The sequence below is a fragment of the Podarcis erhardii genome, assembly GCF_964252035.2.
Source record: "Podarcis erhardii genome assembly, chromosome: 2".
Lineage (NCBI taxonomy): Eukaryota > Metazoa > Chordata > Lepidosauria > Squamata > Lacertidae > Podarcis > Podarcis erhardii.
Window position 1 is genome coordinate 15,330,829 of NC_138498.1, and position 15,292 is coordinate 15,346,120.

The 15,292-nt window shown below is 45.3% G+C and overlaps 1 protein-coding gene across 2 annotated transcripts in view; it reads left to right on the forward strand.

Moving 5' to 3' along the window:
* Positions 1-4,638: 4,638 nt before the first annotated feature.
* The window catches only part of RBMS2 (RNA binding motif single stranded interacting protein 2), an 87,418-nt gene continuing 76,764 nt past the window's right edge, over positions 4,639-15,292 (forward strand). Inside the window, exons 1-2 of one of the 2 annotated variants that reach the window (XM_081849823.1) lie at positions 4,639-4,762; positions 7,250-7,356. In XM_081849823.1, the coding sequence (XP_081705949.1) occupies positions 4,702-4,762; positions 7,250-7,356 (168 nt within the window). In that variant the 5' untranslated portion in view covers positions 4,639-4,701. The other variant, XM_081849825.1, reaches the window with a different exon arrangement.

Below are 15,292 nucleotides of genomic sequence, written 5' to 3' on the forward strand. Positions count from 1 at the left end.
CTCTGCCTAAAAAACCCACTATCAGTAGTTTGAATGACTACAGACCAGTTGCACTGACTCCAATCATCATGAAGTGTTTTGAGAAACTGGTGCGCCGTCACATTATTTCCTGTCTTCCACCAATTTTTGACAACTACCAGTTTGCATACAGGGCAAATAGATCCACAGAAGACGCTATCACCACCACTCTCCATGCTGCTCTGTCCCATCTGGAGCAGCCGGGGAGTTATGTGAGGCTGCTGTTTGTGGATTTTAGCTCTGCTTTTAACACTATCCTCCCCCATAGACTGGTGTCCAAGCTAGAGGCGATTGGACTCTCCAACTCCACCTGTCTCTGGGTTTTGGATTTTTTGTCAGAACGTTCTCAGAGGGTTAGAGTAGGGTCACATATGTCCAAAGCCCTTAGCCTTAACACCGGCTCACCACAGGGTTGTGTGTTGAGTCCCCTGCTCTTTACTCTCTACACGTATGACTGTACAGCCATCTATTCCAGCAACAAAATCATCAAGTTTGCTGATGACACTACGGTGGTGGGGCTCATTTCAGGAGGGGATGAGTCCGCCTATCGGGACGAGGTGGAGCGGCTCTGTGTTTGGTGTGGAGAGAACAATCTGGCTCTTAATACAGCTAAGACCAAGGAATTGGTGGTGGATTACAGGACAAAAAAGGCGGTCATTCAGCCCTTGTATATCAACGGGGAACGGGTGGAGAGGGTGGCGGAATTCAGGTTTTTGGGAGTGACTATTGATCAGGGCATGACTTGGAGCGCAAATACCACTGCTCTGGTGAAGAAGGCTCAGCAGAGAATTTATTTCCTCAGACTTTTAAAGAAGAACAATCTGAGTGAGAAACTGCTGGTGTCCTTCTACCGAGGCTCCATAGAGAGCATTCTCACATACTGTATTTGTGCTTGGTTCTCCAGTTGTACAGCTAGGGAGAAGAAGGTGCTCCAGAAGGTCATAACCACAGCCCAAAAGATTATTGGTCATCCTCTCCCATCTTTGGAAGAACTGTACGGTTCCCGTTGTCTTAGGAAAGCAAACAACATCATGCAGGATTCATCTCACCCGGGATACAGTCTGTTTGCACTACTGCCTTCTGGCAGGAGATATAGAAACATCAAGTCAAGGACAAATAGACTGAAAAATAGTTTCTATCCAAGAGCTGTGGCCTTTTTGAATGCTGTAACTCGATAGTGTGACCTGGAAGTTTGATGGGTGTGGGTGTGGGTGTGGCTGGAATGTGGTTTGTTTGGTTGTTGTTGCTGTTTTGCTTTTGTTGTTTTTTTAAGGGATGGCATCCAATTTCGTTGCACTGTGCAATGTTGCACTTGTGTAATGACAATAAAGAATCTATCTATCTATCTATCTATCTATTACTGAGATGCTCCTGTTATGTACTGAAGTTCTCACCCTTGGCCAGCAGGGGGGTATTGTAGATAGTTTTCACTCAGGTCTAAATATGCAAATAAGGGATTGAAAGTGACGTTCTGTGATTGGATAGTTACAGAAAGTGGTTACTGTTGCATTGTAGTGGAGCTCTATATAAGCAGGCTGGCTGAACCCTTCAGTTCAGTTCTGTTCTGGCCTGTGAATAAACAAGAGCTGTTTGAAGAAGCGTTGTGTCATCTGATATATTCACCCACAACTTAACAGCTCCTAGATCCATCACTTTGCCTTTTGACAACTGTTTCTGATTCTCCAACTATGACTGTTTCTGCATCGGGACAGAAACCTAGGAAGAGGCCATATGCTATTCAGACCATTAGTCCATCCACCACAGTATCATCTATACTGATTAGCAGTAGCTTGCTAGGGTTTCAGACTAGGGACATGCCAAACCTTACCTGGAGATGCTGAGGAATGAACCTAGGACCTTCTGCATCTAAGCCAGGTGCTCTAGCACTGAGCTATGGCCCTTCCTCAAAGCCTGGCTGCAGGAGCATGCCAGTCAGCAATCACACAGTTCAAAGTTTGAGTTAACTCTTTATTAGCAAAAACACGATCTGCAGAGAGCTGGCTGAGTGTCAGGCCTAAGGAGCACAGCAGCTCATTCCCGGTGGTCTCACTCCTTGAAAATTCATTGCAGAGATGGAGAGTCCCCATCTCCTCACAGCCATCTACGTTCCCTCTTTTTTCCAGCGTTTTCCCCAAGCAATCTGAGACTGCGCCTGCATGCAGCCAACCTCTGCTCCGCCCTTTTAACATCTCTTCTGGTTCTGAGAGACAAGCGGTGCAGGGGAGCTTGTCGCAGTGAGGGGTGGGGAGATAATTGTGACTCTTCAGCAGCTTGACTCATCTCTGCCTCTTGGCCTCCCTTCTTTCCTGCTTCAGCTTCTACCTTTGATTCTGGACTTCTCTCTTCCACAGACTCTCCCCGCTCCCTAAGCCCTGTTATCTCTTCAGCTTCCAACACCTCCTCTTCCTGGTCTTCTCCCTTTGACCACTCATAATTGTCCCACCACCACTTCCTGGGCTTTGAGCCTTCTTCCAGTGGTTGTTCTCCAGTTGGTTCCTCCTGCCATTCCTCTGCGTCCAACCAGCCCATGACACTGCAGTACTGAATAATAATAATAATAATAATATATTTATCAATTATACCCCACCCATCTGGCTGGGTTTCCCCAGTCACTCTGGGCAGCTTCCAGCAAGACATTAAAAATACATTAAAACACCAGTCATTAAAAACTTCCCTAAATAGGGCTGCCTTCAAATACAGTGGTGCCTCGCAAGACGAAATTAATCCGTTCCGTGAGGCTCTTCGTATAGCGTTTTTTTTGTCTTGCGAAGCAAGCCCATTGACAGCTTAGCGGATTAGCGCTATTAGCGGTTTAGCGGCTTTTAGTGGATCAGCTGATAAGCGGCTTATCAGCGGATCAGCTGATAAGCGGCTTAGGGCTTAGGAAAAGGGGGGAGAAGGGAAAAAACCCCGCAGGAACTCACAAGACATTTTCGTCTTGTGAAGCAAGCCCATAGGGAAATTCGTTTTGCGAAGCGCCTCCAAAACGGAAAACCCTTTCTTTCTTTTTTTAAAAAAAAAAATTATTGAAGATTTTCTTAATACAATAAAATAAAAACCAGAATAAACAGAAAACAAAACAAAAAGAAAAAAAACAGAAATACAGTTAACATCTTATAATAACCATATTTTCTTCGCTTTTTGGGCTTCCTCATATCTCTCGCTCCTGCGTTCCAAAATTATACAATTTTAACCAGCAAATTATCACCTTGTTTCCATTCTTATTCTATAGATTGCCAATATTATGTCCCTAACTTTGAATACTTTTATCTAAATCTTGAATACCCAATTTAAACATGATAGTTATTCAAAGTTTATTTTTCTCTTAAATTCACTTATTCTCATATTCTTAATGGAGCCGTGTTATTACTAGCTTAATGGAGCCGTGTTATTTTCAATCTCGCATCCTTCTTAGCACTCATATAATTTACAATGTTTTTGTAGATAGTCCTTAAATTTATTCCAATCCTCTTCCACTGCTTCCTCTCCCAGGTCTCGGAATCTGCCGGTCATTTCTGCTAGTTCCATATAGTCCATCAGTTGCATCTGCCATTCTTCCAGCGTGGGCAAATCTTGAGTTTTCCAATATTTGGCGACAAGTATCCTTGCTGCTGTTGTAGCATACATGAAAAAAGTTCTGTCCTTCTTTAACACCCTCTGGCCAACAATGCCCAAAAGGAAGGCCTCTGGTTTCTTAGGAAAGGTATACTTAAATACCTTTTTCAGCTCATTATATATCATTTCCTAGAAAGCCTTAACCCTAGGGCAAGTCCACCAGAGGTGAAAGAATGTTCCTTCGGTTTCCTTACATTTCCACAAAACGGAAAACCCTTTCGTCTAGCGGGTTTTCCGTCTTGCGAGGCGTTCGTCTTGCGGGGCACCACTGTATCTTCTAAAGGTCAGATAGTTGTTTATTTCCTTGACATCTGATGGGAGGATGTCCCACAGGGTGGGCACCACAGCCGAGAAGGCCCTCTACCTGGTTTCCTGTAACTTTGCTTCTCGCAGTGAGGGAACCGCCAGAAGACCCTCAGAGCTGGACCTCAGTGTCCAGGCAGATCAATGTGGATGGAGACACTCCTTCAGGTATAGAATCCTCACATCTTGATTACTGGTAATATGCTCTATATGGGTTTTTTTTTGGATGGTCCAGAAACTGCAGCTAGTGCAGAATGCTGCCGCTAGATCACACTATGCAAAGATCACAGGACAAGGCCTTCTTTGTAGTAGCACCCCAGCTGAGGAAGTCTCTGCCCTTGGATGTCTACCAAGTTATTAAAATTTTTGTCTTAAAACATACCTGTTCTCTCAAGCCTTTGGAGAGATTTATGGTTTAACTGGTGCCTGGTGCCTTTGTTTGTCTGATATACTGCTAGTAATTATTTTTATATTGAATTTTAGTTTATTAGCATTTTGTGGTTTGATTTTATTTGTATTGTATATTTAAATATTCTACTGGAAACTACCTTGTGGTTTACTCTGTACCGAAAGGCGGCTTATATATCGATAATAATAATAATAATAATAATAACTTAATCAAAGCACCTTTTTGTTACAGTTGAAGGTTCAAGGTCTGGATCCAGCAATGGATTCCTGCTTTTGCCACATGCATAACAAGGAATTCAAAGATGGCAAGGGCCCACTCATCTCAATTTGTCAAGAAAACGAGGGGAAGGTGGAGGAATGAAGCGAATGAAAGATGATCCTTCTGTTGCCCTACTTTTCACACAGTTCTACCTGAATGGTGAGTTGGTGGACTCCTCCACACGATTGCAAGAGCTTTGAAGATGGGTCACCTGGCTAAAGGCAGTGGGACTTGGGGACAGCGTATGCCATAAGGAAAAGAGGTGTGAATGAATGGATGGATAAGGTTTCTATATATAATCCCATTAGCATGTCCTAGACTGCATGTTTCAGGACTCCTGATTGTATACGGATGCTCTTCATAGGTGGGAAGAGGATGCTGATGTTTGTGTCTGTAAGGTACGGCAGTGGGAACTCCTTATGTGCTGGACCGATAAGGAGACAAACTCTGCGGAAAGAAAACTCACTTTCTAAGTTCAAAAAATACTTGAAATACTGAAAATAAATATTTTGGCCATAGGATATTTGCGTTATAGTGGGATTGGGATTTAACCATGGATGCTATCAGACTGTCACTGTTTTCAGGTTGTGCAGTTACAACGAACCCGTTTCCTCAGGAGATCTGACACACTCTCTCTCTCTCTCTCTATAATTTTATTTATAATTTTTCAACAGATAAACAATTCAACAACATTTCATCTATGACTTTCCCTCTCTTCCTCCCTCCCTCCCTCTATGGTTCCCTCAAAATTTCAGTTTATGCTGTATATTATAGTTATTCTATGCCTTCGCCTTATCTTACAATAAAAACAAAAGGTTCACCCCCACTGCTGTTCTTCCTCAAATCCTATTTGCTTTCTAACATTTTTACACTTGAGTTTTAAAGTATTCTGCAAACATTTCCCAATCTTCTTTAAAATCAGTCTGTTTCTGATCTCTAATTTTACACGCCAAACTTGCCAATTCTACATATTTTATTAATTTCAGCTGCCATTTTTCTTTGGTAGGTACCACCTCATCACGCCATTTTTGTGCATATAATATTCGTGCTGTCATAGTTGCGTAAAAAAATAGATTTATCTGTTTTTGGGGGGTATCTGCTCCAGTTGTCTCTAGTAAAAAAAAGCTTCCCGTCTTTTGGGGAAAGTTACATTAAATACATTTTTCAACTCATTATAAATCATCTCCCCAAAGTCCTCAGCTACTTTGCACGTCCACCACATGTGGTAAAACGAACCTTCTACTTCTTTACATCTGACTTTTTGTCAGATGTGAACCAATAGCAAAAGGGTCTGGGAAGTGTGAGATAACACAGTGTTGTCTAACTTCCCAACAAACAAATCAGGATGAATGCTCAATAAAGAGACTGTCTGGAAGCGTCCTTTGTGCTGGGACACACTAGAGCATCATGAGAAGTAGATCAAATACTTAAAGATTCCTGTGAGCCTGGAGGAGGCTGCCTGCTGTGTCTCTGCATGATTTCCTGCTCTGGGCTTTGGCTCCTTCCAGTCTGCCTTGTGAGCAAGGGTGGCTCCTTCTCCGTTCTCTCTGCATCTGGTGAAGTTGAAGCAATTAATCATTCCCTATGCAGAGGCAGCAGAATTACCTGCCCTCAGAGGAGTCTTTTCATTGCTTCTCTGCATGATTGACTGCTCTTGGTTTGCCTTCGAAACAGGAGTTGTGCCCAGATCAGTGACCCAGGCAGAATCGCACGGAATAGGCTCCTCTGTGACTAGGTAACCCTAGACCTTGTGCGATATAAAAAGGGTACCTCTAGTTTTAAGTCAGGAAAAAAGGAAAGCTTGCTTCTGCTTGCGGATGCTAGCAAGCCAAGTGCTCCAGAGAATCTAAAAACCAGATGAGGACTTAGCGATTAAACAACTGTGAGATTCTATTTGTTCTCTGCTATAAAAATGTGCAGGAATCAGTTTGTATCCAGGGAAACACCAAACCACAAGGGGGCTCTCAGCTAACTGCCCAGGCATTCAGTTTTGCAAAAAAAGAAAGAAAGAAAAAAGGACAGAAAATGCCTCCTGACATTTTAACACTGACTGCCCTGGGTGGTTTGGAATCACAACAGACCCTCCCTTCAGGCGTCAGAAGAACGTGGTGTTGGGGTTTTTTGGGCATGCACGCCAACCCTGCAGTGTATCGCAGGCAGTTCTCATGGTGGGGTTTTTTGCATCATGTGTAGCAAAACTGCCCACATGAAAAGGAGATGATGCCACGCCAGGGCCGCTGGATGGCCTGTGAACTTCACGGCTCAGCATAGCTGTCAACTTCTCCATTTTCTTGCAAGGAATCCTATTCGGAATAAGGGAATTTCCCTTGAAAAAATGGAAAAGTTGACAGCTATGCGGCTCAGTCCCTCCTGAGTGTTCTTCTCTCGAGGGCGGAGATTTGTGTGTTGTCGGTCGTGTGGCTTTATACAGTGGCGTAGCGTGGGTTGTCAGCACCCGGGGCAAGGCAAGTAATTTGCGCCCCCTAACCCATGGATTTGCGCCCCCTAACCCGTGGATTTGTGCCCCCTAACCCTAACCCCCAGATGTTGCGCCCGGTGTGGCCGGCCCCCCCTGCACCCCCCACGCTACGCCACTGGTTTTATAGCCTGCTTTGATTTCTGCCATTTCTTTATTTTGTTTTCCAGCAGCATGGGGAAGGGAGCCTTGCCCATTTTCTCCAGCGGCAGGCGTTAGGACCTTGCGGAAAGCAGACACTCTGGCCCTGGATTCCAAGCTGGCTTGCCTTGGTGACGTAAGCCAGAAGCCCTGTCTCTCTCTCTCTCTCTCTCTCTTTTCTGTGTGTGAGTGTGTGTGTGAGTGTGTGTGTGCCTCTCTCTCTCTCTCTCTCTTCCCCCTCTTCCCCCTCCCTTCCCAAGCTCTCTAACATTAAAGCGAAAATGCTCCTTTCTGTGCCTCCTCGTGCAGGGATCGCCACTTTTGGCTACAGCAAGAGCAACAAGAAGGTAAGGAAGAAGCCAGTCCTGGCTCCCCACCACCTCACCTCCCCTTTCTGCTTCCTATTTCCAAGATCTTGGAAACGTCCTTGGCATAGAGAAGGGAGGAGAAGTTAAAAAAAAGGGAGGGGGTTTGAGGAAAACCAGGGTCGCTTTCCCCACCACCCAGCTGTGGTGGTGTTGGTGTCTGAAGGGGAGACAGATCTTGCCAATTATTTGGGGAGGTTAGGCAGCTAGGAGGTTGGCTTCCCAACAGGGAAGCCCACCTCCTGGGTTGGCTGATCTTGGCCTCTGTTCCGGGGTGACCCCCATCCGCCCCTCGCACCACCAGACCCCGCTTGCCAAGGCCGGAGTCTTCCCAAGGGCGACTTTGAGTCCGGAGCGATGGGGACGAAAAAATAGAATAAAAAAATAATAAGCTGGGTAGACCAGAACAACAGGCAGCGAAATCACAGCACTTTGTGAATCTCCCTGGGACATTAATATTCTGTGGGTTCCTCCCTGCACCCCTGATTATGGGGTGTTTGGTTTCTCGTCTGGGTTTTTTTTTTTTTTGGCTACGGGAACGGAGGACCTGCATCCAGGAGGGGCTGGGTACTGGAAGCAGGCAGTTCAAATTCTAGGCATGGGGTGTTCACACCAGGATCAGACTGAGGCCTTGTTTTTTAACCCTCTCCTGGCTTTTTCCAGGGGGATGGAGACTTCTGAAGCCACCCCCAGCGGGGTATTCTCGAGGGTGGGGTTCCAGGATGTGGTTTCTATGGCATCCACGTGTTCTGAGGAAGAGTGTGCCATAAAGGAGGCTTCCCCCCCCCTTCCTCTTCCACCGCCCTTTCTGCTCCCCACATCTGGGGTGAGGCGAGAATACTCTGCATGCCAGGGAAGATGGGACATGTAGCTTGCAGGAGGATGCGAGGGAGCTGTAAGAAATGGGGGCTTGAACCCAGCACCACCCCCTCCTCGTCAGGACTGTCATTTGGAACCTGAATAGCCTTGTCAGGTTTGGAAAATGCATCTTGACTAGCCTGGGTATTTATTTGAACGTGTGGATTATTTCCCCCTCTGCCAAGAAATGTGGTCTAGCAGTACTCTAGGGTTTCAGGGAACCCCAAGTTATATTTCTAGCCAGGGCAGGGAAGAAGGATAGAAGGGGGAGACCCCCGGGAAGTTGGAAATAGGAGCCCAGACTTCTGGCATTTTAAATATCCACCTTATCTCTATTGTTGATTCACTGTGTGACCTTGTATACATATGGTGTTGGGTGAAAGGGGTGGTGGTGGCAGGGGAGAATAAGCTTGTTACCTGTTCTGTGCCTCAGTTTCCTCTCTGTCTGTCCCCGGGACTGTGGAAGATCTACAGCAAATGTGCAAACTGCAGGCACTATAGTAATGCGTTTGGACAGAAACCTGGGGTAGAGGGAAAGCCCAATTTGGGGCATTAATAGTGTTTATCCATATTAGGGATGAGTATGGCACTCAAAGGACTCAAAGGAACTGTGGCTGTCTTAGCCATCTCGTTGCGCCTCCCTGCCAACCTCTTTTTGAAACTGGGTGACATTTTCCTGTTCTGACCATTGACTGATGTGGAATTTGTCGAAATAGGCAGATATGGGGCGGAAAGACCTCTGCATTGATGGAGGGGCTGTCTGTGCCAATAAGGAGCAGGGCAGCATTTTGTGATGGGTGAGCTGTGGACACATATTAGTGGCTTGTCCTGTTAAAACGACAACAACAAAGACAAATAGCCAACAGCGCTGGCACGGTCATTATCATTGGTGATTCAAGGTAAGACTGAAACCATATCACCAGTCGTGTGCGCACACACACACTCATGTGCACATATTCCACCTATGCCTCCGTATGCATAACTTGACATATGTGTGTTTTATTTCTTTTGACACTTTATATACTGCTTTATTACAGTGCATTGTATGGGTGGGCTATCTGTGCGTGTTTCAAAATGTTCTTGTTATGAGTGCGTCTTGGAGTACTTTCAAGTGACTTTCCCGGGGGCTAGCATGTTGTTTCATGGATTTGGTGCTGCTGGTGCCACTCCAGTGCTCAGGAACTTGCCCTCGTGTCTGTGTGCACATTTATTTCTGTGCGTGCATAGATGAGCAGGTGCAACTGTGGCCGCGTGTATACAGTCTCATCCTTGATTTGGTTGACAGCTAACATGGGTGCTTAAGGCTGAATTTGGATAATCGTGATTGGGGGTCAGGTCGTTTGCGGTGTGTAGCATTTGCATAGCCATGTGTGAGAGTGAGACTTTTCTAAGTTCGACAGATGATCAGTGATCTCAAAACTATGTGTGTATGTAGGACTACAATACATGCAGATCACCTGAGTTGGAATACTTCATCCTCGGCTTCAGCTAGCAGCACCCTTGACCTAAATGCAGGAAATGGAAATGAAACCCATTGATTTTAATGAATCTTAATTCCAGGCACTGTGTTTAAGAGTGGGGTGTCAGCTGGTGGTTGTAGGTACTGACCTTTAAAGCCCTAATGGCTTCAGCCCAGTATATCTGAAGGAGCGTCTCCACCCCCATCGTTCAGCCCAGACACTGAGGTCCAGCTCCGAGGGCCTTCTGGTGGTTCCCCCATTGCAAGAAGTGAGGCTACAGGGAACCAGGCAGAGGGCCTTCTCGATAGTCGTGCCCACCCTATGGAACGCCCTCCCGTCAGATGTCAGGGAAATAAACAACTCTCTGACTTTTAGAAGACATCTGAAGGCAGCCCTGTTTAGGGAAGTTTTTGAATGTTTGATGTCTTACTGTGTTTTAATTGGTTGGAAGCTGCCCAGAGTGACTGGGGCAATACCATGATCAAAATAACGAGACAATAACAATAACAACAACAACAACGAGAAGGCACTTAAGCTACTGGTCCACATGTTTATTTCTTTATTTATAGAAGTATTTCTATACCATCCTCTCTCACCAAATATTGTGGCAGTGCACAGCGTTATAAAACTGTTAAAAAGCCATTAAAAGCAGTACGGAACCATCATTGAAATGACTGGCTGCTCCAAAAAATGTTAAACAATTGCATAGACCTGTTGGTGTAAAAACGTCTCGCAAGAGTCAAAAGCGAGAGTGCCTGCTGAATCTCTGCTGCAAGAGCATTTCATGGTATGAGACTGGTGACACTAAATGGTCGACTTCTGGTTAAGGTGAGTTGGGCCTCTGTAACACAGAAAACAACTAACAGTGCTGCTTGGGGTGATTTCAGTGACAAGGATACAAGGGCTCAGGCAGTCCTTAAGCACTCCTGGACGCAAGTTGTTCAGGGATTTGTATATCAGCACATGAGCCTTGAACCTGGGCCAGTAACGTAGGGGAAGCCAGTGTAGATGTTTGAGCAGAGGGATCAAATAATTGTAGAGTTGGAAGGGACCCTGAGGATCATCTACTCCAGGGGTCAGCAAACTTTTTCAGCAGGGGGCCGGTCCACTGCCCCTCAGACCTTGTGGGGGGCCAGACTATATTTTGAAGAGAAAAAAAAAGAACAAATTCCTATGCCCCACAAATAACCCAGTTTAAATAAAAGGACACATTCTACTCATGTAAAAACACCAGGCAGGCCCCACAAATAACCCAGAGGTGCATTTTAAATAAAAGGACACATTCTACTCATGTAAAAACACCAGGCAGGCCCCACAAATAACCCAGAGGTGCATTTTAAATAAAAGGACACATTCTACTCATGTAAAAATACGCTGATTCCTGGACCGTCCGTGGGCCGGATTTAGAAGACAGTTGGGCTGGATCCGGCCCCCGGTCCATAGTTTGCCTACCCATGATCTAGTCCAACCCTCTGCAAGGCAAGAATATGCAGCTGTCCCATTCGAGGATCAAACCTGCAACCTCGAGGTGTTATCAGCACCAGTGTTTCCCAACCTTGGGCCTCCAGCTGTTTTTGGACTACAATTCCCATCATCCCTGGCCACTGGTCTTGCTAGCTAAGGTTGATGGGAGTTGTAGTCCAAAAACAGCTGGAGGCCCAAGGTTGGGAAACACTGCTCTAACCAACTGGTTGTCACATGCTGTCGGCCATCTTCCCCCATCAGCAATCTAGCCGCTGCGTTCTGTACAGCGTTAGAAACTCGGATATATAAGCTAGGTGCCGAATGGCTCCTTAAACCAGGGTTACAGTCTCGAAACGAAATGCCTAGTTGCCCTTTGGGGGCCAGACGACTCAAACGTCGTATTTTTCAATACGACTTTTTGGTTCCTGAAATTCATTCTGATTGCGCAGATAAAATATAACAGGTAGGATTCTACAGGATGCGTTGCTAGTGTGTGAAAACAATCAGGATCCAAGGGTCCCCAGGCATGCACCTCCAGATGGTAGAGACGCCAGGCGCCATCCTTGCGCCCGGGCATCTTAACTTGTTTGCAAGTGGCCGATAGCCAGGTGCAAAGTGCACCTGGCGAATTTCAACTCTGGTCCTGTACTAGCTATGGTTTCCAGACCAGTCCCACAATAGAATGTATTGCGGTAATCTAGTTTTGCTGTTACCCATGCAGGGACTACAGTGGCTAAGTTATCCAGATCCAGACATGGCTGTAGCTGGTGGATCAGACAAAGCTGGTAAAAGCTGTTGCATTGCTCATCGGAATGCAGCTAACCAGAATTATGCCTGCATGTGTGAAGGAGTGTCTGTTTGTGGGATGGGATAAATGTGCACATTATAAACATATTTCCTGGGTCTTTTGACACACAGGCATGTGTCTCTGGTTGTGGAAGTTGCATTTCCCAACTTCTAACTCTGTATGGACTGTTTTGCTGATCCCAGCATTGACCTGTGTTCTCTTAAGACTGTATAAAATTAATATCTTACTGAAATGGATTGGATAGGCAAGGGAAGACTGTCTTCTGGAAGTAAAGAGAATTCTGTGCATTACAATTTGCTGATACTCTGCAGTTTTCCGTTTTTGTTTTTTTGCTAATAAGTGGAAATACTCTCAGTTGGAAACGTAGCTATTTATACCTCCTTGCAATTCTTGGTCACTTTGGGCTTTAAAAAGACTTTTTAAAACTATATTAAGTTATGGGGTCATGGTTGAAGTTTTAAAAACGAAATAAAATTGGGAGATCTTAATTGGATCCAAACGAGCCTTTTAAAAAAAATATTATCTGAATTTTCCCCTGTCCTCTCTCCAAGGAGTGTGTAGGTTTTTTCTTCCCTGTTGCATCTGCCACTATTTATTTATTTCTTAAATTTGTAGCTTGCCTTTCCTGCAAGGAGCTTAAGGAGGCATGTATGGGTCTTCCTCTCTCACATTTCAGCCTTATAGCAGCCTCACAACAACCGTAGGATTGTAGAGTTGTAAGGGGCACGGAAGGACATCCAAGCCAAACCTCCGAATTTGCAGGAGACGCAACTGAGTATCTCTACCAAGAGGCCATCCAGGCTCTTCTTAAATTTATCTCTACCTAAGGAGAGCCCAAAAGGGACGCGGGTGGCACTGTGGGTTAAACCACGGAGCCTAGGACTTGCCGATCAGAAGGTCGGCGGTTCGAATCCCCACAACGGGGTGAGCTCCCGTTGCTCGGTCCCTGCTCCTGCCAACCTAGCAGTTCAAAAGCACGTCAAAGTGCAAGTAGATAAATAGGTACCGCTCCCGCAGCAAGGTAAACGGCGTTCCCGTGCGCTGCTTTGGTTCGCCAGAAGCGGCATAGTCATGCTGGCCACATGACCCGGCCATTAACCTTCCCGCTGGAGCGGTACCTATTTATCTACTTGCACTTTGTACGCCGGCTCCCTTGGCCAATAAAGCGAGATGAGCGCCGCAACCCCAGAGTCGGTCACGACTGGACCTACTGGACCTAATGGTCAGGGGTCTCCTTTACCTTTACCTTTAAGGAGAGCCCATCTCCTTCCAAAGCGAACTATCCAAACAGCTCTCTTAGGAAGAGCTCCTAACGTTTACCCCACAATCTGTTCCCTTGCAACGACCATCCGCTGGTTCTGGTCCTGCCGTCTGCTGAAATGGCAAACAGGTCTGCTCAATTTTCTGGGTAGCATCTTTTCAGATACTTGAAGACGACTACAGTATCATGTCAGTCTTCTGTTCCCCAGGCTGAGCGCACCCAGCTCTTTCCGTTGTTTCTCCCAGGACTCGTTTTCCAAAACTGTTCACCATCCTGACCTCCCTCCTCTTGGTGAACATTCTGCTTAATAAAGAATTGGGCAGAGTAGTTCTGAAGTGGTCCAGCCAGTGCATTTCATTTCATTTTTTCATTTCACTTTTAATTTTCATATCGCCTTTCTATATTACTATACGCAGGGCGGTTTACAAGCCGAAGAAGCAACAAAGACCGCGCACACCTTATAGCAATCTGATCCAATACCAAAATGTCAAAATAAAAACTTTAAACAGCTTATTTCAAATAATGTAATATTCACTAATCCATTATAATATAACAGAACACGATAAAATTAAATATCAGCAAATAATAATTAAACAGAAATTCACTCTTAACAGGTACAATAATTTCTAAACTATAATCAATAAAAATAACAGCAAGTCACAATGTCTAAAATAATACAAATGGAGAAACAAAGACACACAACTTATAAAATTATTTTTATACTCCTCTCTTCCCAGCTGCTTCTGCGGTTCCTAAAGTCATGGTCTGGGAAAGGCTCCTAGGGCTGCAAGGTGGGGCAAGGCAGGTGGAAAAAGCCATTATGCAGAATAGATTGGAACTGTTAGTCCAGTGATCTGGACGTGGGGCTCCTGTAAATACAGCCTGAGATTGATTAACTTTTGAGTAGCCGCATCACAGTGCCTGCTCATGTCCTGCTTGTGATCCACTAAGACACCTTATTCCTGTCCTATACTTCAATCTCTTTTACATTTATCTCTGGTGAAACATTTATCTTTTGGGTTTTGTCCAGTGTTCCAGCCTCTCAAGATGATTTTGAATATTGATTCTGGGCCCATCCAGACTTCTGTTTTGTTGTGGATGTATAAAGCAACATATGTATGATTCATTAATAGCACATTTGAAGTGGATTTAAACTGGACTGTCCACACATCTCCCCAGTTTATAAGTTGCTGTGCTTCCTTAATGATCCTGCCTTAATGCATCCACACTTTTGCTCTGTCTGTGTTCCTGCCATTCCCAATCCACTCCTTTCCCCCTTGGACACAAGTTAATGAAACCATGCCACCATATTTCCAAATTTTTATTTTTTGGCTGCAATTGCTGTGCCAACCATGCTCGCTTGCAGGAAAAAGCAAGCAAGCAAGCAAGCAAGCAAACAAACAAACAAACAGGAATGCCAGCGGATGACATCAACAGGAAGTATGTAGGAACAGCTTAAGCTTCTCTCGCCTGTCGCCTTTTTTCAAGTGTAAGTTAGTTGCGCTATGACGCCATACTGCCAGGTTCTTACGTTCAGGCTGTGATAAACCATCATTTCTTTCCATCCCCTAGTCAGCCTGGGTGACGTTTTGATACCGGTTTGAATTTAAAATTGAAACCGGTTTGAATTTAAAATCGTGAGAGCGATTTTAGAATTCCCAATCAGGAAATGTTACGAGAATCCCTGGTGCGCCACAATGCCCGCCTGGCAGCCTGCAAAGGCAGCTTCCACCTCCCAAGCCTGAAAGTTCAGGTGAGCAGAGTGGGTTAGGTGTGAGAGCCGAGTTTCCATTTACTTGCCAGGGAAAAATACAAATAGCACTGGTCCAAGGAATCTCCAAGGGGTGCGGGTGGCG